The sequence below is a fragment of the Rattus norvegicus genome, chromosome X (assembly GCF_036323735.1).
Source record: "Rattus norvegicus strain BN/NHsdMcwi chromosome X, GRCr8, whole genome shotgun sequence".
Lineage (NCBI taxonomy): Eukaryota > Metazoa > Chordata > Mammalia > Rodentia > Muridae > Rattus > Rattus norvegicus.
The window spans coordinates 71,730,018-71,755,355 of NC_086039.1; the positions used below are offsets into that span (position 1 = coordinate 71,730,018).

Sequence of the window (25,338 nt, forward strand, 5' to 3'; positions counted from 1 at the left end):
CGACTTACAACATATCTTTATTTGTGGATGCATAAGAATTTTGGAAATATCTTTTTAAAAGGCTTACTTATTTTTATTTTATGTGTATTAGTATTTTGCCTGCAGATATGCATATGACCAACATGGGTGCCTGCTAGGTTACAAGAAGGCTTTGGAGCTCCTGGAACTGGAATTAACAGTTTATGAGGTGCCATGTAGGTGCTAAGAATTGAACCCGGGTCCTCTGGAAAAGCAACAGCACTGTTAACCATCACGGTATCACCCAGGGATATCTTTTATAGAAATATTATTTGAGATGATCTTGCTATCTAACCTACACTGGCCTCAAATTTATGAACTGCCTGCCCTAGGCTCTAAGTTTTAGGATTACAAACATGTGACGCTATACTAAAGAATCTTTTTAGTATATAAATTTGTGGCATATTGTGTAATACATATGTACACACACACACACATACACCATGTAAAGATGAAAGTGGTGTTATCTATTTTAACATCTTTACTTGATAATTTCTAATGAAAAAATTTTCCCTCACCTACAGAGACACTGAATCTGAAAAACTTAATGACAACATTTGGATTACTCAATGGTAAGGATTGGAGGGGAAAAACAATCTGAGTCTTCCAACTCTTAATTCATTGCTATCAGCTATAAATCTGTAGGAGACAACTCCATCTCTTCCTTAGTAGGAAGACTCCCATTTAGCCAGTAAAAACAGATACAGCCATCAATCAAAAGAAAATACAAGAGCAGCTTGTTAAGAGCTCTTCTCCCAGCTCATTACCTGTTCTGTGTTGCCACTGAAGATCCCATCAAGGATAAAGTATGTCCAGAACAGTGGCCATTCACACTCTATGTTTTCAAATAGCTTCAGCTCAGCTGGTTCATAGTATAGGCGATTAGGATCCTAAAGAAAAATATAATAGACAAAGTTTGTCCTGTCATTCGGAGATTAGATGTATATCCTTAGTTTAGATGTATTATAATAGGAGTTTTACTGCAGACCATTTGTTTCAAAGACAGCATCAGGAAAGGCAGTAAGAACATACTCATACTCCCTCCCCTAGAAAGTGCTCTATGAAGAAACTTGCAACTACTGGTTTGGAGATAAGAACCACTGCCCTGATAAAATAGTTTATAATTAAGCAGAACCACATCCTCAGACATCTACATCTATCCATCTGTCACCAACACATAGTACTCAAAAACACTTCAGCAGCAGCAGCAGCAGCAGCAGCAGCAGCAGCAGCAGCAGCAGCAGCAGCAGCAGTAGCAGCAGCAATATCCTTTCAAGCAATAATTGTGTTATAGGGTCTTCCCCAAAGCAGCATTCAGGATTCAATGAGGCCATTAGAGTGGAGACTGAATCTCTGGCTTTGACAGAAGGAGAGGGAACAGAAGAGGCACACTAGTGCTTCCTGTATCTTGCCATGAGGTACTTGAATGACACTTAAGACTCTGTCAGTAAGAAGGTATTCCTCAGATGTGGACCCCTTCTGTAGGATCCCCTTGTCTGTAGGACAGTTTTGTACCTACAGAATTTGTGACCCCCAAGTACACCATTTTACAACTCAGTCTATGTATGGTACTTTGCCATTAACAACAGAAAATGAACTGTAACAGGTAGTCAAAAATGTAGTAATGGAAAGATGACTTTCCCTTTGTACTGATTAAGCATTGACGTGGGGGTTGGAGAGTATGCAAATACTGTTTGTGTTTAAACCTTGTGTCTACACTAACCAACTGAAAGAAAAGACTGCCTTTCCTTTTTATATTTATTTTTTGACATTTTACTGTTATTTACTATCAGTGGCAGAGCTTGGCAGCCAAGCCCAACAAATACAGCAAACATCACTTATTTCTTTTAATGATCTTTAAAAATTCCAACAGTGAAGTAACCGTTATCTCTGAATAAGGCTACAAAGAGTAAGAGCAATTCCGCCCAATTTCCCTGTGGTGAAAAGAAACATACCTCTTTAGGAGTTTTATATCCATCACGCAGAAAACGACAGCAACCATAACGACCCTGGGGACACAGAGAAAAGGGCACTGAAGCTTGTACATCTGTATGACTCTATAATTAAGAAGGAACATCCTCAAACATCTATATGTATCCATCTCTCACCAATACAGACATAGTATTCAAAGACGGCTTAGCAGCACCAGCAATGTCCTTTCAAGCAAGAAGTGTGTAATGGGTTCTTCCCCAAAGCAACATTCCTGGCAGTATCTTTTCCATGGCTATTGACCTTAGGCCAAACCTGCAACTAGCTAGTCCATCCCACAGTAATGCAGCTCCTAAGAGACCATATCTTACTTTTAACATATATTTTTAAAAGTTTGAGATTATTTTCAATTTATAAAAGTTATAAAGACTAGTTTCACTATACCTACCAAATCTCATCTCCTTATATTAATTTAAATACCTTCAGAATATACATTGGAATAAAAAATAGTGAGAATTTTGGATTCTCAAAAAATCCAGTTATGTTATAGGAGTATGTTTTTATTTTAATCCACGTGTAGGATATGGGACTGCATCAAGTGTCCACAGCAGCTGACTATGATTTGTCTCGCGCTCTGGTAGGGGCATGACTCTACCAGCTGAAGATAGTTTACATTTGGAATTCTGGGGACTCTTCAGAGGATATAAAAAATGCCAGAGCCCTGAGAGGCTGCCTCTCCTGCTGCTATTGCCTCTTTTGCTCTTTTTTTGCCAGGCTGCTGGTTGAGGATATCCTCATGATAAAGATTGGACTTGCCCCTTGGCAAAGCTCCTAATCAGCAGGAAGTAGTCTAAAAAGATCTACATGCCCTTTCCCCTCTAACCATCTTCTCACCTACCTAGTGTTGGGGGTTGGGAGGGATTGAGGAGGAAAGAGGGAAAGGAATAAGAACCCAATAATGTATCCAAAAGGTACAGTTAATATTCTAATATTAATTAAATTATAAAGCCTATTTTGATTTCTCTGGGTTTTCCATCACCATCCTTTATTATTCTATTCCAGGATACAAATTAAAATCTCACACTACAGGACTCAGGTGATGTCTCAGTGGGCAATGTGTTTGCTGTGCAAGCATAAGAACCTAAGGTCAGATTTCCAGCACCAGGTGAAGAGCCAGCTGTGGTGGCAGTTCCCGCAATCCCAGTGCTGCAGAGACAGGAATGGGAGGATTCCTCAGGGTTATAGGCAGGTCTAGCTGAATCAGTGAGCTCCAGGTTCAGTGGGTCTTCGCTGATCTTCTCTTCTCTGAGAGAGGCACAGCAAGGACTTCTCCTGCTGTCCCTTCTGGTCCCTCCTGCTGACTTGTACCTAGGCTGAGGCCTAGGTGTCTCTGCTAGGTCATACCACCACTGCTGATTCGTGTTTGCTAACCCAACTCTAATGAACTGGATTGCTGGTGTATCCATGAAGTATTTGCAAGTGTATAGAGCTACCGCTTGCTGACCTGTGAATGGAACTGCTGATTTCCAGACAACACAGATGGGAGTTGCTCCAAAGAACCTTTCTAAACAGGTCTACTTCCCCTGTATCCTTTCTTTCCCACTACCTCTGGTGGGAGGTAGGCTACAAGGGAGGTTAAAGCACTTAAGAATCATCATTAAAAATAAGGTTTGAAAAACTTAAAAAAATCTATTATATATTCTACTTTTCATTTTATCTTTCACCCGAATATTCAAGAAGGGTAAAGATTGTTCTTTATTTGATTTAATGATGTGTTTTAATGCTTTGATGTTGGGTCCAACCTCGACACAGGATCAGAGTTCTCACCTGGAAGTAGGGATATCTGGAAGGCGCATAATAAATATACACAGACTACCTTTTGGGTACAAACTAGCAGGCAATTTTTCAAGGCTTAAAGTTTCTCTCTCTTCTCTTTCACTCTCTGCTCTTTTTCTCTCTTGCTCACTTACTTGCAGCTCAAGGCTGCACATACTCTGCATTCCATTCCCTTGAGTACTCTGCTTTTCTCCTGTGCCCTCTTCTTTTCTTGAACTCCCACTCTTCTATACACCTTTGTTTGTTCCCCTTTCACTCTCACATACACTCTTTATACACACCTCACACACATCTCACACACTCTTCTTTCACTCGCACATACCCTGTTTTGTTCAATATGTTCTGAATGTTCTGTATGAGATTTGCTAGTCTTAAGAAATTACACAAAGCTTTATGTAGGGCCCATCAAAGGTCAATATGAACTACTATCTCTAAAATACCTTAAGTAAGGGCTGATCACCAGTCAGCACTTTCTACACCTACGTATGAACTCACTGTGTGGTTTTTGTGGCTGACACTGAAGAATGCTACTAATTAGCCAAAAACTTACAATATTCATGCTGTGTTATCTCAATTTTCTGAAATTCCCCTGTTCACCTCCCATCCACCACCCCCTTACCTTACTCAGGACCAATCGGCTTAAAGGTTAGCTCTTAATACTTTGCCTAGTGAGCCAACTGCTCCCCTTCTTGCCCTTTAAATGTTTGAACCTGGTTTTTCCTATAAAAAAGGTCTACTCTAACAGCAGACTAATACTACAATTAGGCTCCTGAATCCTTTCTGTGGTCCTGAATGTCCAGTATTATGGTGTGCATTCAAAAAACTAATCTTACTTAACTGAGATCAATGTTTATTTAGTTTAAGTGGCAATTTCTAAAGCCCAACACTGGGTATGAGACCTGCCTTGGGGTGTGATTATGATACCCACTGTTACTCCATTGGAGAAAACTGTTCCTTTCCTAGCAGATATCAACTGCAAATAGCTTCTTATTTAAGGACAGTGTATTGGCTGGGTTTGTGTGTCAACCTGACACAAGCTTGAGTCATAAGAGAGGAAGAAGCCTCAGTAGAGGAAATGTCTCCATGAGATCATAAGAGCTGTAAGGCATTTTCTTAATTAGTGATCAATAAGAGAGGGACCAGCCCATGTGGGTGATGCCATCCCTGGGATGGTGATCCTGGGTTCTATAAAGGAGCAGACTGAGCAAGCCATGATGAGCAAGCCAGTAAGCAGTACTCCTCTATGGCCTCTGCATCAGCTCCTGCCTCCAAATTCCTGCCCTGCTTGAGTTCCTGTCCTGATGTCATTCACTGATAAACAGCAGTGTGGAAGTGTAAGCTGAATAAACTCTTTCCTCCCCAACTTGCTTTTTGGGCATTTTATTTGTCACAGCAATAGAAACTCTAACTATGAAAGATGGGATTTTGTGTCTACTTTCCCTTCTTCATGCTAGGATTTAGTCTGGTTTGAACCTGTGCAGGTCTTGTGTTATGCTGTCAGTTTCTGTGAGTTCATGTGTGTATCAGTCTGATCATGTCTGGATGGTACTGTTTCCTTTGAGTCATTCATCATCTTTGGCTCCTAAACTCTTTCTGTGTCCTCTTCCACATCGATACCTGAGCCATGAGGTGAGGGCTTTCACAAAGACATGCCATTTAGGGCTGAGTGTTACAAAGGCTCTCATCACTCTGCACATTGTCCAGTTATGGGTCTCTGTGGTAATTAACATCTACTGCAAGAAGAAACTTCACATTTAAGCATCTTCTTTTGGGGTGGTCTGATTCTATATAGCCATGACTGTCCAGGAACTCACTCTGCAGACCAGACTGCTATTTAATTCACAGAGATCTGCTTGCCTCTACTTCTCAGGTACTGGGATTAAAGGCTTGTACCACCATGCTCAGTCACTTCCACAACCTTTTGACGTTTTTACTTTCTGAAATTTTAAGATGCTTTAGGATCTTTTGTATAGTCCCTAGTTTGATCCTCAAATCAGCTATTTATCAAGGATTCCTGATCCACTTTTTCAAGACTGTTATTTAAAACCCAAGATTTGGACAACCTCAACATACAGATAAGCACACATCCCTATGTTAAATTCCCTGTCTCTGTGACTCTGTCTCTCATTCTCCCCTTCCCCACCACACTTTTACAATAATACCATCTACTTTCATTCAGCATAGGAGTTCATTGTAGCTTTCCCCATGTAGTATTTCGAACTTCTTCAATAGTTATAAAACCTAATGTACATACCATACAATTACTTGTTCAACCTCTTTGAGAAACAATTTTAACAACTAGAGCAGAAATTTGCCAACGTCATATTAAAGTGACAAAGAACAAATACTTCAGATTTTTCAGGCCGCATAGCCTCCATTAAAACTACTCAGTTTTGCAGTAATAATATAGAAACATGGCTGGATTAATAAAAGCATACTTGTAGTTTTATGACACATGAACAAGAGTATCGTGTTTGTATATGGTTAATTTTCTCTTGGGTTTACAGTATCCTGTCAAAATAACCGTTTTCCAATATTTAAGCCATTTTTTCTTTACATTCTTCAGTGTGGTTATTCTAATCATTTGTAATATACTTAAGAGTCACTTTCTAAGAAATTGAAGAAGATCTCAGAAAATGGAGAGATCTCCCATGCTCATGGATTGGCAGGATTAACATAGTAAAAATGGCCATCCTAACGAAAGTAACCTACAGATTCAATGCAATCCCTATCAAAATCCCAACTCAATTCTTCAAAGACATGGAAAGAGCAATTCACAGATTCAGATAAGAAAAAAAAAACAGAGTAGGGAAAACAATTCTTAACAATACAAGAACTGCTGGGGGAATCACCATCCCTGACCTCAAGCAGAATTACAGAGCAATAGTGATTTAAAAAATGTATGATATTGGTACAGAGACAGGCAGGTAGAACAGTGGAATAGAATTGAAGACACAGAAATAAAACTACATACTTACAGAGACTTGATCTTTGACAAAGCTGCCCAAAAAATACAGTGGATAAAAACGAAAAACAAAAAAAAAACTTCTTGAACAAATGGTGCTGGCTTAACTGGCAAAAGTGAAAATAGATCCATGACACAAATACCGTGGAGAAGAGAGCTGAACACCCAGAAGTGCAGATATCCTGAGACTGAAGGACAGACTGCCACTTCTGCCCACCTCTGCCCACATCCCTGGTCTAAGAGGAAACTGCACAGTGCCTCTGGACACAGAAATATAGGAACAGTCAGGCACCGGTACCTGCAGTTCTGGTCTATGCCCAGTCAAACAGCTCCCTGTACCCAAATCCTGTGGCGGAGGGAGCTGGACCCTCAAAAATGTGGACACTGCTGAGAAATCAGAGGAGACTAGCCTCTGCCCACATTTCTGACCCAAGAGGGAATTGCCTAGTGCCAACTGTGTGTGCCCTCTGGGTGCAAGGACCTAGGAGCAATCAGAGGCAGGATCCTTCTGATTCCTGCCCATGCCAAGAGCTGAAAGACAGTCACCAGGAGTGCCTACACACCTGAAATCAGAGCATCTGTTCTTCGACAAGGCTGAAAGAAAACAGGAAAACAGTTCTACAGGAGTGCTGACACAGAGGCCTACAGAAGGGTCAAGTCACTCTCAGAAACAGCAAGACAAGCAAACACCAGAGACAACCCAATGGCTAGAGGCAAGTGCAGGAACCTAAACAACAGAGAACAAGACTACATGGCATCATCAGAGCCCAGTTCTCCCACCAAAGAAAATACTGGATATCCAAGCACACTGGAAATGCATGATTTAGACTGAAAAATCACATTTTATGATAATGGTGGAGGACTTTAAGAAGGATATAAATAACTCCCTTAAAGAAATGCATGACAACACAAGGAAAAAAGTAGAAGCCCTTAAAGAGGAAACACAAAAATCCCTGAAAGAATTACAGAAAAACACAACCAAACAGGTGAAAGAATTGAACAAAACGGTCTAGGATTTAAAATTGGAAATAGAAACAATAAAGAAAGCACAAAGGGAGACAACCATGGAGATAGAAAACCTAAGGAAGAGACCAGAAGTCATAGATACAAGCCAAGCATCACAAACAGAATACAAGAGATAGAAGAGAGAATCTTAGGAGCAGAAGATACCATAGAAAACATGACACAACCATCAAACATAATGTAAATAGAAAAAGCTCCTAGCCCAAAATATCCAGGAAATCCAGGACACAATGAGAAGATCAAACCTAAGGATAATAGGTATAGAAGAGAGTGAAGACTCCCAAATTAAAGGGCCAGTAAATATATTCAACAAAATTATAGAAGTAAACGTCCCTAACCTAAAGAAAGAGATGCCCATAAACATACAAGAAGTCTACAGAACTCCAAGTAGATTGGACCAGAAGAGAAATTCCTCCTGTCACATAATAGTTAAAACACCGAACACGCAAAACAAAGAAAGAATATTAAAAGCACTAAGGGAAAAAGGTCAAGTAACATATAAAGGCAAACTTATCAGAATTATACCAGACTTCTCACCAGAGACTATGAAAGCCAGAAGATCATGGACAGATGTCATACAGACCCTAAGAGAACAAAATGCCAGACCAGGTTACTGTATCCAGCAAAACTCTCAATTAACATAGATGAAGAAACCAAGATATTCCACGACAAAACCAAATTTACACAATATCTTTCTACAAATCCAGTCCTACAAAGGATGAGAGATGGAAAACTTGAACGCTAGGAGAGAAACTACACCATACAAAAAGCAAGACTATAATCTCCATGCAATGAAACCAAAAGACAGACACACAAACATAATTCCACCTTTAGCAATGAAAATAACAGGAAGTGACAATCACTATTCCTTAATATCTCTCTACATTAATGGACTCAATTCTCCAATAAAAAGAAATAGACTAATAGACTGGATACATAAAGAGGACTCAGCATTTTGCTGCCTACAGGAAACACACCTCAGGGACAAAGACAGACACTACCTCAGAATAAAAGGCTGGAAAACAACTTTCCAAGCAAATGGCTAGAAGAAATAAGCTGGAGTTGCCATTCTAATACCGAATAAAATTGACTTTCAATCAAAAGTCAACAAAAAAGATAAGGAAGGACAAGTCATATTCATCAAAGGAAAAATCCACCAAGATGAACTCTCAATCCTAAATATCTATGCTTCAAATGCAAGGGCACCTACATTCATAAAAGAAACCTTACTAAAGCACAAAGCACACATTGCACATCACACAATAATTGTAGGAGATTTCAACACCTCACTCTCATCAATGGGCAGATCATGGAAACAGAAAATAAACAGAGACATAGAGAAACTAACAGAAGTTATGAATCAAATGGATTTAACAGATATTTATAGATCATTTCATCCTAAAACAAAAAGATATGCCTTCTTCTCAGCACCTCATGGTACCTTCTCCAAAATTGACCATATAATTGGTCACAAAAGAGGACTCAAAAGATACAGGAAGATAGAAATAATCCCATGCATCCTACCAGATCACTACGGACTAAGCCTGGTCTTCAATAATAACAATAATGACAGAGGGGGGACATATACATGGAAGTTGAACAACGCTCTACTTAATGACAACTTGGTCAAGGAAGAAATAAAGAAATAAATTAAAGACTTTGTAGAAATGAAAATGAAGATACAACATACCCAAACTTATGGGACATAATTAAAGCATTGCTAAGAGGAAAACTCATAGCTCTGAGTGCCTGCAAAAAGAAACAGGAGAGAGCATATGTCAGCAGCTTGACAGCACACCTAAAAGTTCTAGAGCAAAAAAGAAATAAATAAACCCAAGAGGAGTAGAAGGCAGGAAATAATCAAACCAGGGCTGAAATCAACCAAGTAGAAACAAAAAGGACTATATAAAGAATCAACAAAAGCAGGAGCTGGTTCTTTGAGAAAATCAACAAGATAAATAAGCCCTTACTTAGCCAGACTAACTAGAGGTCACAGAGAGTGTATCCAAATTAACAAAATCAGAAATAAAAAGGGAGACAAAACAACAGAATCTGAGGAAATAAAAAAAAATCATCAGATCCTAGTTCCTAGTACGAAAGCCTATATTCAACAAAACTGTAAGGAGGAAATGAACACTTTTCTAGACAGATTCCAGGTACCAAAGTTAAATCAGGAACAAATAAACCATCTAAACAACCCCATAACTTCTAAAGAAATAGAAGCAGTTGTTCAGAGTCTTCCAACCAAAAAGAGCCCAGGACCAGATGGGTTCAGTGCAGAATTCTATCAGACCTTCATAAAACACCTCATACTAATATTGTCCAAACTATTCCACAAAATAGAAACAGACTGATCACTACCAAATTCCTTCTATGAAGCCACAATTACCTTTATACCTAAACCATACAAAGACCCAACAAAATAACAGAACTTCAAACAAATTTCCCTTATGAATATTGATGCAAAAATAATCAATAAAATTCTTGCAAACTGAATATAAGAACACATCAAAACTGCTGGGAGCGATGCCCTTTAAGCCCTCCAATGCTGATATTATTATTATGGTTAGAATTAAGCATGACTGGGTTCATGGAAAATAAGATGCGTCAAGATACCCAATGTGATGACCAACATCCAGCTGACTAATAGATATGACAAACCTGTGACTTTTCTGACAACCTGTCAACATCAGCCTACTCCCTGACCACACGAATATTGTGTCCTTGCCCTGCGTAAATGTTTCTTATTTCCCCCCTCCCTCTGGTACCCCTGTTATGGTATAAATTCAGCCTTGGAGAAAAATAAAATTGTTGACTTGATCAGATTCTTGTCTCAGCATCCTTCTTCGTGTCTCCTGTCCCCCATTCTCTTCCAGGTACTCTGGACCCTTCGCTTACAAATGGCGCCCAAAGTGGGACTGTTAGGGGGTCTCCTGGAGGAGAACGTCGTCCCCCGTGAATAGGCAGGCCTGTCTTCCTTGTTTGTAGGAGCCTTTGCTCCCCCTTGGAGCTTTTGCTCCCCCTCGGAGCCTTTGCTCCCCCGCTTCTGGCAACCATGGACCGCCTGACCTTGGTTCAGAGGCTTGGCGTGTGTTTCTCCCCGGACGACACAGATCTCAGTGGTAAGTGATGGGACAAGCATTCTACAGTCAGCTTTTGTGACAAGACTCAGGGAGTCACTCAAGACGTGAAGAATAGGGTTTTAAAAAAAAGGAAAAAAGAAAAAAGAAAAAAAAGAAAAGAAAAAATATTTAAAGAAATTCTTAGATTTTGTAGGAAATATTTGTCCATAGTTCCCCCAAGAGTGAACAATTGACACAAAAGATAGTGCAGAATTAGTGATTGTTTTATGAGCCAGCTAACCTTGTTGCTGAAGTCTGCCCTCTGTAATGAATAAAAGTTGTGTGCTTTTTTGGGTTTGAGGTTGCCTCTCCCTGCGTGGATGAACAACCCCACGTACGTGCATTAAAACCTTATACCCTCATGCTATTGCAGTGGTCGCTTTGTCAATCTGTGCTCTGTGGGTGGCACTACTGAGGTAAGGCCACTATGGGGTCTTAAAACATTTTGGTGCACCTGCCAGGAACTGTCCATTCCCCAGACTACAATTGACAAGGAGATTGGACAGCTTGAGAAAATCTGTGTTTTGTATTCTGTGTTACTTTCTGTTTTGTCTCTGTGTCATGTCTTGTCTTTGTTTCATGTTGTCTTGTCTGCTGTCTGAAGGGTTTGAGTCTCCCTGGAGAGGGGTTAGAGTCCCCTTGGTGGTTGTTGTGGATCCTGTGAGGGGCTTATGGCTGTAACAGGCAGACATGCTAGTTGTCACAGGCCACAGGCCCTAGAGGATGCTCTAGGAGGAGAAAGGAATCTAGAGGACAGAGGTGGGAGGTGGGATCAGAGATGGTCCACCTCATCCCGGAAGCAGCTAATGTTAAGCTGCAGTTTTGGCCAGGTACTGAAAGGTATCAGGCATCTGTTAGTATGACTTGTCTTGGTCTTGTTTGTCTAGTTTGTTTTCTGTGATATTGTCATGTGTTTTTGACTTTTGTTTCATTTTTGGACTTGGACTGACGACTATGTTTGAAATCATGGACTGATGACTGTGTTTAAAATCATAGAACTGTTTTGTTTGTCAAGGAATTTTACTTGGTCCTCTTGGTGCTTAACTTGGAAATAATTTTCTTGAGAGAAATTGTTTTCTGCCAGGGAGCCTGCCTTATCTGCTGGCCCTATTCCAAGAGAGGAGTCGGTATCCAGCGTTAAGTCACCTTCCCGGTTAGTCATCACTGACATAGAGAGTGCCTCTGATCCTATCCCCACAGCAGTCAGTTCCTGCCCCCGTGGTCGAAATTCCCCAGGTTGGGGGACAGGGGAGCCCCTAAGGTAGTTTCAGAAAGAGTCTGTAGCAGACTGCCAGGAACTTTGTTTTGCCAGACAGAACAGGCTTTACTCTAGGATGACAACAGGAGAAAGTCTTGGCACCGGCTCTTCAGCTTACTCCACTGGAGGCTGTGGCCAAGGTCAGGATCAATGTTTTCTTTTCCATGGCCCTCTGACCCAGTGAGACAGCTTGGTGAAGGGCTACTACTGCAGTCCTGGTATTCAGAGGCACGGGAGAGATATACTTCTATTAAAGATCAGAATTCCAGTGTTAGCAATCTCTTTATTGGATGTAAGAGGCAGGAAGCCCCGCGCAACTGTGGACTCCTGCCTCAGGAATGGCAGCAGAAAGAGTCCTTATAGCCAGTTATCTCTAATTATAGCTTACTGTCTGATGCCCGAGGCTTCAGTCAGATAACACCCCCCCCCCGGGCAACCCCCCCTTCGATTCTCAGATGCTATTTTCTCCTGGTCTTTTGGCTCAAGGTCGCCAGGCATGTCTGACAGCCTGGAAGAAACTCCCCCGCTAAAGCAGACGAACCATACAACTCTTTTGTCAGCTGCTTGACATCTAGCACCCAGGTCCTAACCATCTCTCCATCCTTTTGTTATTAATTCATACTGAAAGCCTAGTGTCCTTCAGAGGCTGGGTCTCTTGAGAGGCAGAGCCACTGAGCTGACACTGAAGGGAGGTACTCCTTAAGTAAAATCTAACTCCAGAGAGACAGCTGGTAACAGACCACTGCCCCTCTGTTCGACTTTCTGTTTCACAGGCACAAAGCTTGCACTCATTTTTGCACTGGCCTTTTCATCCCAAGAAAGCTTCCTCGTTTGTTTAGCTGTGTGACTGAATGCTGTTTGTCACCTGATCTGGTTGTTCCACCAGCTCTCAGTGGGCCACCCCCTAGCTTTCTTGCCTGGCCCCTTTCCTCTGTTCTTAAGAATTTTATCACCTAATACACTGTGTTGTTTGACTTACAATACCTCCAGTCCTACTAATATGCATGTCCCAGATTCCCATTGTGAAGGTTCTAATTCTAAAACAAGGGGATGGTGTATCCCCCTAAATATTAAATTTACCTCCGTGGGTTGAAACCAGGATTGGACACGTGGATATACTTGGGGTCTTAGAATGTTACAATCAGGTGCTGATACAGGGATTATATTTACCATTAAAATTGTTAAAAGAGCCTGTACATTCCTACTCCTCGGCTTCTGGGCACTGATCCAAAGAAGGAGCCCAGGAAGGCACTAAACACGGCACAGGGCACACGCAACTTCATTTACAGCCTGCACTCCACTGACAGGAGCTGCTTTCTCAAAGAACTGCACCGCTTCAAGTCCATTGCCATCGCACAGGAAGAATTGAAAGCTCTACCACCCATTCCAGGACAGCTGAGATATGTATTCTTCCACAATGGATTTGGATTAGGATTTGGCCTTTTAGATAATGCAATTATGATTGTTTCAGGAACCCAAATTGAATTGTCTATTTGATTTATTTCGAGAATTTAAAAAATGACAATCAACATGTTATTTTTCCTTCTATGTATCAACATATTATTTAACTTTCAGTTATTGATACTGTACTGTACTGAGTTGGGGTTTGCTTATTTCTGACATAACATGCATGGGATAGCTATTAATGTCTTTATTTTGTTTCTGATGGTTAAAATTCAATGCTGAGGTTTCTCCAAATTATTTAAGATATTTAATATCAGTTAAAATTGTAATTCCCTGCCTGGTGGCATCCCTTCTGTGATATTTCATGGTAAACATTTATAATCATATGAATTCATTCAATTTTTAAGCTTCCACATCTATCCAAAACAGAACAGTGTTTTAAGTATATCTGAATATTTTAATTTTGAACCACACTGTCTTTAAGAGTCAGAGGTTAATCAAAAAGAACAATTGTCTGGCCCTCCTTTTATGTAAACTGTATATGCGAACAAGTGTACTTATTTCTGGTTGGCTTTTTACCTTTAATTTCCCAACTTTGAACAATCACAGTGAATTCTGGTTTGTAAGAGAAAAGCAGTGCTTGGATACTTCCTGTGTCTTAGAACATGGTTAAAGAGAGATAAAAAAAAAGTCAGAGAAGGCTTGGAAAAGAGAAAATGAAAAAGAGGAAAAGCTAAGAACTGATATCAAAATTGGTTCTCCACCTCCCCTTGGTTGTCCACACTGCTTCCCTCCCTGTTGGGCCCCCTAGTAGGCCTTCTTTTGCTTATATCATTTGGCACTTGGACATTTAATCGTTTAACCAGCTTTGTTAAACAACAGGTAGATAATATAGCAGTTGTAGGGAGCGGCGGGGCAAAACAAAGATGGCGCCGACATCCAGCACCGTCTGAATGTAAACAACTTACCGAGCATGCGCAGGCTTGTCCCCTTGCTAGGGCAGCTGTATGATAATGAGGTGATCCGGTGCCCTCCTGTGGTGAACAACAGTACTGCGCATGCGGGGGGGGGTGTTTATACCTGGCGACATTCTGGCTGGGGCGGTACTATGCTAATGGGGTGGTTCATGCCGCGCCAATCTCTGGAGGACAAGTAGCTGGGATGACAGTGGGGTGATAGTGGGGTGACTCCTGCCCCGCCAATCCCTGAAAGAATATTAGCATACTGTTGTGTATATAAGGCGAGCGACTTTGCCGCTTGTCATCCCCGTATCAGCAATGAAGGTGTCCTGCAATAAAGGCTGTTGATAAGGATCCGACGGTGTTGCGTCTTCCTTGCCAGACGAGGTGGGTGCAACAAGCAGCAAAACCTATTCAGGTATATTATCATAGGCTAGTTATGGAGGATGCTTTGATGATGGCCAAGCTCATCTACACATCTCCTCCCAGCCCAGGAAAGGACATTTTTGTCCTTCAGCCAAATGAGGCCAACATTCTTTTCTGCCTGCTGTCCTGATGCCTTTGCTGAAACATCAATGAACTGTCACCCCTGTGTGCTGAGCTGGACAGTCAATGAAGGGTAAGAGAGCGATATATTCACAAATAAAGAAAGGGCCTAAGACAGGAGGGCTGCCATTAGTTGCTGCCTTATCCCATGACGGACCCTGGCCACAAGATTCTCTTGGCCATGTGACAAATATCACTCCAACCTAAGACTGACACAGTTCCCGAGGGGCTCATTCCAGGACAGCACAGTCATTTGACCACCTCTTCATTTGACTATAAGGAAGGGGGAGATGTTGGGAGCGATGCCCTTGAAGCTCTCCATTGTTGATAGTATTATTATGGTTAGAATTAAGCATGACTGGGTTCATGGAAAATCCCCAGCCAGCTGCAGAAGACTAATACAAATCTGGTGGTCAAAATGAATTATAATATGATGCGTCAAGATACCCAATGTGATGACCTGTAACCTTTCTGAAAAACCAACATCCAGCTGACTAATAGATATGACAAACCTGTGACTTTTCTGACAACCTGTCAACATCAGCCTACTCCCTGACCACACAAATATTGTGTCCTTGCCCTGCGTAAATGTCTCTTACTTTCCCTCTCCCTCTGTTACCCCTGTTATGGTATAAATTCAGTCTTGGAGAAAAATAAAATTGTCGCCTTGATCAGACTCTTGGCATCCTTCTTCGTGTTTCTTGTCCCCCATTCTCTTCCAGGTATCCCCAGACCCTTCCCATACAAAAACGACCATCCCTCATGATCAACAGGCTTCATTCAGGGATGCAGGGATGGTTTAATATATGGAAATCCATCAACACAATCCACTATGTAAACAAACTCAAAGATAAAAACCACATGTCATTTCATTAGATGCTGAGAAAACATTTGTCAAAATTCAACACCCCATTCATGATAAAAAGTCCTGGAAAGATCAGGAATTAAATGCCCATAACTAAACATAGTAAAAGCAATAAACAGCAAACCAGTAGATGACATCAAATTAAATGAAGAGAAACTTGAAGCAATCAAGTATAAAATTAAATCAAACATATTAGTAGCCTTCCTCTACACAAAAGAGAAACAGGCTGAGAAAGAAATTAGGGAAATGACAGCCTTCGCAATTAGTCCCAAATTATATAAAATATCTTGGTGTGATTTTAACCAAGCAAGTGAAAGATCGGTATGACAAAAATTTCAAGTCTCTGAAGAAAGAAATTGAAGCTCTCAGAACATGGAAAAAATTCCCATGCTCATGGATTGGCAGGATTAATATAGTAAAAATGGCCATTTTGCCAAAAGCAATCTGCAGATTCAATGCAATCCCCATCAAAATTCCAACTCAATTCTTCATAGAGTTAGAAAGAGCAAATTGCAAATCCATTTGGAATAAAAAAAAAAAAACCCAGGATAGCGAAAACTATCCTCAACAATAAAAGAACTTCTGGGGGAATCACTATCCCTGAACTCAAGCAGTATTACAGAGCAATAGTGATAAAAACTGCATGGTATTGGTACAGAGACAGACAGATAGACCAATGGAATAGAATTGAAGACCCAGAAATGAACCCACACACCTATGGTCACTTGATTTTTGACAAAGGAGCCAAAACCATCCAATGGAAAAAAGATAGCATTTTCAGCAAATGGTGCTGGTTCAACTGGAGGTCAACATGTAGAAGAATGCAGATTGATCCATGCTTATCACCCTGTACAAAGCTTAAGTCCAAGTGGATCAAGTACCTCCACATCAAACCAGAAACACTCAAACTAATAGAAAAAAGTGGGGAAGAGTCTTGAACACATGGGCACTGGAGAAAATTTCCTGAACAAATCACCAATGGCTTATGCTCTAAGATCAAGAATCGACAAATGGGACCTCATAAAACTGCAAAGCTTCTGTAAGGCAAAGGATACTGTCATTAGGACACAAGGACAACCAATAAATTTGGAAAAGATCTTTACTAATTCTACATCTGATAGAGGATTAATATCCAAAATATACAAAGAACTCAAAAAGTTAGACTCTAGAGAGCAAATAACCCTATTAAAAAAATGGAGTACAGAGCTAAACAAAAAATTCTCAGCTGAGGCATACTGAATGCAAAGAAACACCTAAAGAAATGTTCAACATCTTTAATCATCAGGGAAATGCAAATCAAAACAACCCTGAGATTCCACCTCACACCAGTCAGAATGGCTAAGATCAAAAACTCAGGTTACAGCAAATGCTGGCGAGAATGTGGAGAAAAAGGAACACTCCTCCATTGTTGGTGGGATTGCAGACTGGTACAACCATTCTGGAAATCAGTCTGGACGTTCCTCAGAAAATTGGACATTGAACTGCCTGAGGATCCAGCTATACCTCTCTTGGGCATATACCCAAAAGATGCCCCAACATACAACAAAGACACATGCTCCACTATGTTCATAGCAGCCTCATTTATAATAGCCAGAAGCTGGAAAGAACCCAGATGCCCTTCAACAGAGGAATGGATACAGAAAATGTGGTACATCTACACAATGGAGTATTACTCAGCTATCAAAAACAATGGCTTTATGAAATTCATAGGCAAATGGAGGGAACTGGAAAATATCATCCTCAGTGAGGTAACCCAATCATAGAAAAACACACATGGTACACATTCATTGATAAGTGGCTATTAGCCCAAATGCTCGAATTACCCTAGATGCACAGAACACATGAAACTCAAGAAGGATGACCAAATTGCGAATGCTTCACTCTTTCTTTAAAAGGGGAACGAGAATACCCTTGGCAGGGAATAGGGAGGCAAAGTTTAGAACAGAGGCAGAAGGAACACCCATTCAGAGCCTGCCCCACATGTGGCCCATACATATACAGCCACCCAATTAGACAAGATGGATGAAACAAAGAAGTGCAGGCAGACAGGAGCCGGATGTGGATCTCTCCTGAGAGACACACCCAGAATACAGCAAATGCATAGGCGAATGCCAGCAGCAAACTACTGAACTGAGAACGGGACCCCCGTTGAAGGAATCAGAGAAAGAACTGGAAGAGCTTGAAGGGGCTCGAGACCCCATATGAACAACAATGCCAAGCAACTAGAGCTTCCAGGGACTAAGCCACTACCTAAAGACTATACATGGACTGACCCTGGGCTCCAACCTCATAGGTAGCAATGAATAACCTAGTAAGAGCACCAGTGGAAGGGGAAGCCCTTGGTCCTGCCAAGACTGAACACCTAGTGAACGTGAATGTTGGGGGGAGGGCGATAATGGGGGGAGCATGGGGAGGGGAACATCCATATAGAAGGAGAGGGGGAGGGCTAGGGGGATGTTGGCCCGGAAACCGGGAAGGGGAATAACAATTGAAATGTAAATAAGAAATACTCAAGTTAATAAAGATGGAAAAATATTTAAAAAAACAAAGAATGGGGTTACCATCCCACAGTCAAAAACTCTGACCCAGAACTGTTCCTGTCTGAAAGAACTGAAGGGACAGAAGTGGAGAAGAGCATCAGTTAACGGAGGTCCAGTGACAGGCCCAAAGTGGGATCCAGCTAAAACCGAGGTCCCAAGACCTGAAACCATTACTGAGACTATGGGGCGCTCATAGAAGCTGCTGACCCCTCTGGTTGAATTAGGGAAAAGTTTCAAGATGCTGAGGAGGAGAGCAACCCTGTAGGAGGACCATCAGTCTCAATTAATCTGGACTCCTGAGATCTCTCAGACACTGTGGCACCAACCAGGCAGCATACACCAGCTGATATGAGTCCCCCAATAGATATATAGCAGAGGACAACTGAGTCTGGCCTCCATGAGAGAATATGCAGCTAACCATCAAGAAACTTGAGGCCCGGCTGTGCGTTGTGTATTGTGTACTGTGCTTTGTGCCTTGGCCTAGGTTTGAGTTGAAAGTATACTCGGGGATCCCATACAGGGTTGAGTTGAGAGTGTGCTCGGGGATCCCGTACAGGTTTGCACTCGGTGGGGGGGGGTGAATCCCCACCCAGATTTGAGTGCACTCGGGGGTGGATAAAGGACTCCCACCCCGTACAGGCGCCTGGGAGTAGATGCGGATTCCTACTGTTGTTTGTATTTTGTTTCTGTGTTTGGCGTTCTTTTTCTTTGCCATGGGGCAGACTGTGATAACCCCTTTGTCGTTGATGGTGGACCATTGGACCGATGTTAGGGCAAGTGGATACTTTGGAATTCTGTTGGGAGGTAGAATCAGATGATCCGTCTCATCCCAGAAGCAGCTAAGGTTAAGCTGCAGTCTGGGCAAGGTACTAAAGGTACCAGGCATCTGTGAAAATTGGTTATTGGATGCTTTGTCGTAGTCTTGCTTGTCTGGTTTGTTTTCTGTGGTATTGTCGAGTGTCTTTTGGGCTTTTGTTTCGTTTTTGAATTTGGACTGACGACTGTGTTTGAAATCTTGGATTGACGACTGTGTTTGAAATCATGAAACTGTTTGCTTTGTTCGTTGAAGAGTTTTACTTGGTCCCCTTAGTGCTTAGTGAGTAAGAAACTTAATTTTGTGGACCCCGCTCTAGTGGTGGTGTGTTGGTTGATAGCCAACACAATTTTTTGAAGCATAGTGTTTTATCTGTGCTTGTGCTCGCAGACCACACAGTAGGGGGAAGCGAAACTAGCTGCGGGAGCTGCTGCAGTGAGCATGGGGACTTTTCAGTCTCACCCAATTTTTCTGGCTCTTCAAGAGCTGTTTAAAAGAAAAAGGCTTAGGATAAAAAGAAACTCTATAGAGAGATTTCTTAGTAAATTGCTACACCTTAGTTCGCTATCTCTAGAAATCTCACGGTGGATAGCTGTGATAAGCTGGGAAAGATTTAAATTTTGCTTGGGAGCAAGAAACCTTAAAGGGACAGGCTACATTAGAAATGCTACAGGAGGAACGATCTGAAAAGGCTGATTGTGAGGCGGGGGAAGACTCTAAAGAACACAAGAACAAGAAAGGAATTTCTGCCTTTAGTGGCCTGACCTTCAACATTTGCTCACAGAAGGAGAGCGCTCATTAAGAAAAGTTCTTTAAGGAAGCCTGCCTTATCTGCTGGCCTTATTCCAAGGGAGGAGTCAGTCTCCAGCATTAAATGGAGAGTGCCATCATTGACATGGAGAGTGCCTTTGATCCTATCCCCACAGCAGCCAGTTCCTGCCCCTGTGGTCGAAATGCCCCAGGTTGGGGGGGGGGGGCAGAGAAGCCCCTAACATAGTTTCAAAAAATCTACAACAAACTGTGAAAAACTTTGTTTTGCCAGTCAAAATTTAGAATTCAGGCTTTGGCTGTGGCCAAGGTCAGGATTAATGTTTTCTTTTCCATGGGCCTTTAACCCAGTGAGACAGTTTGGTAAAGGGCTGCTACTGAGGTACTGATAGTCCCAGGTGAACTGGTTACAATTCTTTTGTCAGCCACCTGGCATCTAGCACCCAGGTTCTAACCATCTCTCCATCCTGTTGTTATTAGTTGTTACTAGAAGCCTAGTGTCATTTGGAGGCCAGTTCTCTTGAGAGGCAAAGCCACCAAGCCGACACTGAAGAGAGATACTCCTTGAGGGAAAATCTAAGTCTAGAGAGATAGTCGATAACAGATCAGCTGCCTCTGCTCACCTTTCTGTTTCATAGACAAAGCTTGTGCTTATTTGTACAAGGCCTTTTTGTCCCAAGAAAGCCTCCTGGCTTAGCTGTGTGACTAAATGCTATTTGCCCTCTTCAGTAGACCTCTATTCTCAAGATTCTCTTGTTTTCTCACCATCCCATTTGAGATACTTGTTAGTAACTGTTACAGGTCTTCTTTACCACTGAGGAAAGACGGAATCCTGCTAGAGGCCAGAAAGAATGTTCCAGACACGGATGGAAGGCCCTCACATCTGCCTGTTGACTTCAATACCCCTGAAGGTAGGGAGTGCTCCGGGTCTGCCCCCAGGCTCCAAGGGTGGGTCTCTGAGGGGCTGGAAAACGCCCCACCAATCTGGCTAAGATAAAGAAAGGATATGAAGAAAAAGTTACAAAAATTTAAAGGGTTAAGCTAAGTTGCTGAGAGTTAGTATAAGTTACAGAGAAAGTAAGGTTAAAAGAGAAAAAAAGGTAAAAAGAGCAGAAAGCTAGAAAAAAAAGAGACAAAAAGAAGAGGAAGTTAGAGAGCTAAAGAGAGATAAAAGACAAGAGAGGAACATATACTGGCCACAGTAGTTAGGGAACCTAGAAAGATAGTACCTGGCAACAGAAGAGAATTCCTGGCTAAAGATCAGTGTGCCTAATGCAAAGAAAAAGGACACTGGGTCAGGGACTGCCCAAGAAAGAACAAGAGGAGCCACTGGAGAGCTTCTTGGTCCTAGAATGCCGGCTATGTACAGAGATAGAAGGGAAGTGTGGATACAGGGACCCAATGCTCTGTGCTCCTATGCCCCCCCCAGTGGGCCAATATCCAAAGACCTTGAATACAAGGGGCTACTGGCAACGAACAATACTTATGGACTGCCCGAAGAACAGTGGCGTGGGCCGGGTAACCCACTAGTTCATGGTCATCCCTGACTGCCCCTATCCCTTGCTCATGAGAAAATTGCTCTCCAAAATGGCTTGCATGGGCTGAAATGGCTGGGTGAGGCCATGTGTATGCATATCTGCAGACTGTGTATGTGGAGCTTAAGACCTGTCTCAGTGCACCAGTACCTGATGCTGGGAGATGTTTGTGTGTGGCTTAGTGCCGTTCTGCCTGGAACACATCATTCCTGCTAGCCGGGCTCTGACAATTATCACCCAATCCAGGACTTAAACTGCAGTAGAGTGGCTGATGTTTTGCCTTTAAATGAAATGTCCCAGAGGATGGGATCACTGATCAGCTGACATGGATTAGATTCTCCACCTGTTGGGGGCAATCTGGTCACCTTGCTGCCCAATCCTGACCTGGAGCCACCACAGCACGAGTGTCAAGCACTGACAGAAGCCCATGGGTGGAGGAAAGACCTCTGCGACTGGCTGATTGACCCCTGCTGAAAGCCGAGGACCTTGTCCACAGACGGGAACAGTTCTCTTCATGAATGAAGGTCAGAGACAAGTGGGTGCTGCCATGGTGGACAACACGACGTCATCTGGGATGGCTGAACTTCTGCCCCCCAGCACATCAGCGCTGCAGATGCCTTTACCATCTCTTGGATGCCCTGGTGAAGCCAACAACTGCAAGAGATGGCCTCGGTAGTCATCAAGAAGATATTGGAAGAAATCTTCCCCAGGTCTAAAAAGCCCAAGGTAATCTGGTCAGACAACGGCCCTACTTTCGTTGCCAAGGTAAGCCAGGGTGTGGCCAAGTATTTAGAGGTCGATTGGAAATTACATTATATTTACAGACCTCAAAGTTCAAGACAGGTAGAGTAAATAAATAAAACTCTAAAAGAGACCCTGACCAAATTAAATTGACCATGGAGACTGGCACAGACTGGGTGGCACTCCTTCCCTCTTGCTCTCTTCAGAGCAAGAAATACCCCTTCCAGATTCAGCTTTACCCCCTTTGAGATCTTATATGGGGTCTCAGCTCCCCTGACTGTATTAGATGATGTTACTGAACCAACATGTCATAGTAATGATTTATATGCCAGGCTAAAAGACCTACAGGTGATACAGAAAGAAGTCTGCTCACAGCTGACAGCAGCCTATGCCCGGGGACCCCTGAGACATCTCATCAGTTCCAGGTCGGAGACTGCAGCTACACTGAGCCCAGACACTCGAGCCTCGCTGGAAAGGACCATACCTGGTACTGCTGACCACCCTGACAGCCGTCAATTCTCAGCCCTCACCAGCCGTGTACTAGCTGTTGGGGCTGAGAGCCGGGACCTAGAGGGACACTCAGCATGTTTGCCCTGGGTTCCATCGGGATAGGTGTGGGGATAGGCTTGATTTCTATTACAAATGATGTAACATTACATATGTTAGTACTCCTAATACTTCTTGGGACTGTGCTTCAGGGATCACAATCTGTATAAGTTTAAAAGTTCTAAAAGCTAGTCATGACCTTGGTGTATAGGCTTAGATAGTGTCCAGATTAGAATCCTGATACTAAAGACAACAATACCAAGCTGTTATGCCAGATGAAGCTGAGTTCTCCATGTAGTTCTAAGATTAGAACTACTCACAACAAGTAGATGGGAATGAAGAGTTAAATTTTACAAAGTCCGGATCTGGAGCCGCCCCCTCCCTTTCCTTCACTCCCTGAGGATGGGTCATCCCCCTGCTGAGTGAGATGAGTCACCCTACCCACATTGCTGAGATACTAGATTGCACGTATGCTTTGCTGATGTAACTCCACGCCAAAAGTAACTGTGCACCATTTGAATCAGCCAATCGTGTGTAACCGTGCGAAATCCCCTGGCTTTCCCTATATAAACCCCTGCCTTTAGAGGCTCGTGGTCGGCTCCTCTATCTCCTGCGTGAGATGCGTGTCGGCCTGAGACCTCGGTGTCGGCCCGAGATCTCATTAATAAAACTACCTCTTGCTGTTACAAAAAAAAAAAGAAACTTGAGGCCCCAAAGAGTGGGGAGGCCTGGTGGGGTGGTGATATCCTCTTGGAAACAGGGTGGGGAGGGTGGTGGTGGGAGGAGGAATGGGATGAGGATCAGTTGGATGGAGGACTGGGAGGAGGATAATGACTGGAGTATAAAAAAGATATAATAATAATGATAATAATAATAATAATAATGATAATAATAATAAAAGAGTCACTTTCTAGTCTATATTTCAGTTTTACTACCATATCATTTTTGACAGTTTAAATTTACTTTTTGTTCCACATAATTTCATGAGATTGGGCAAACAGTCATTGTCTACGAGGGTAATTGTTGCCTCATGCTCAAAATTCTCCAGAACTACATCTTTATTGATAATTTTCCCTCTAACTTCTTTTAATCAATTGTTTTCTTCACTGTTTTTTTCTTTTTCAGACTGTCACATACATGGAATTGTACAGTACGTATAACCTCTGTGAACTGTTCTTAGCTCTTAGCAAAATACACTTGATCATTCATACTCAGACCTTACTAGCTTGTTCTCTTTCACTGCTGAGTAATAAATATTCAAGGGGATATAGTAAAAATAATGTTTCTTAGTTGAAAGTTGTTTCCAGACTTTTGCAATTATGGCTGAAGCTGCTATAAACAGTTGTGAACTTATACAGTGTGAGTATATACTATCATTTTTCGGAAGATACTGAGGAATAAGGATGCTTGTTGAATCACACATTACAAATATGTTTAAATTCCTAGGAAAATACCAACTGTTTTCCTAAGTGGATGTACCATTTCCAACAGTCGTAACTGCAGAAGCTTTTGAGAGTTTTGTAAAATACTTCTTACAAGAGTATAACCTGGGAAAGGACCCTGGCATATGCAATACTCAAGGGTCCTAAAGGCACTAATCTCCCTTTAAAGTCACAGCTCTGAAGAGAAGGAAGCCACAGGTGGACATACCTGAAGTTTGGTGATGATCTCCTGTTTGGTGATCTCCACCAAATGACTGTCCTCTACAGCAAAGGCTGGGAAAGAGACCACTGACAGCAGACTGGCATCAACTTCTTTCGATGTTGAAGCCCTGGGCAGTAGTGAATTCAGGATCGACTAAGAGAAAGGCAATAAGTAAAGGTAAGAAATAGCGTTTGTTACTAAATACCTTGGCTACAAAGTGAACTTTGGTTCCAAATGATGTATGTGGAACAAAATCTATCCGAAGAATAACCCAAACTTTATTAAATAGTGAGACTCTTTTTTTTTAAAGATTTATTCATTTATTTATATAAGTACACTGTAGCTGTCTTCAGACACACCAGAAGAGGGCATCGGATCTCTTTACAGATGGTTGTGAGCCACCATGTGGTTGCTGGGAATTGAACTCATGACCTCTGGAAGAGCAGTTGGGTGCTCTTAACAGCTGAGCCATCTCTCCAGCCCAAATAGTGAGACTCTTAAAGAAGTAGCTTGCTTAGTATGGCATGTCTTTCCTTAATCCTGATTCAGTGTTTCACCATGCTGATTGGAGAATGCTTATAGATAAAGGCTCTAACATCTGTGGGATGCACAGTTCTGTTGGTTCCTAGTGCATATATATATATATATATATATATATATATATATATACACATATACATATATATATATATATATATATATCAGGCTAGAAAGATGATCCGTGGTTGGCTGTTCTTCTAGAGGATTGAGTAGTTCACAACTATCCATAATGCCAATATCTGTTTATGACTTCATGGGCACCAGGAATGAATGTGGTACAGGTAT

At 42.0% G+C, this 25,338-nt stretch overlaps 1 protein-coding gene across 5 annotated transcripts in view; it reads right to left on the minus strand.

Annotated features, from left to right (window-relative positions):
• The window catches only part of Phka1 (phosphorylase kinase regulatory subunit alpha 1), a 138,765-nt gene that overhangs the window by 90,317 nt on the left and 23,110 nt on the right, over nucleotides 1-25,338 (minus strand). For all 5 annotated transcript variants that reach the window (XM_006257102.5, XM_063280283.1, XM_063280285.1 and 2 more), the window contains exons 8-10: nucleotides 24,520-24,666; nucleotides 1,974-2,027; nucleotides 786-908 (exon numbers count right to left, since the gene is read on the minus strand). In XM_006257102.5, the coding sequence (XP_006257164.1) occupies nucleotides 786-908; nucleotides 1,974-2,027; nucleotides 24,520-24,666 (324 nt within the window). The remainder of the gene's footprint in view (nucleotides 1-785; nucleotides 909-1,973; nucleotides 2,028-24,519; nucleotides 24,667-25,338) is intronic.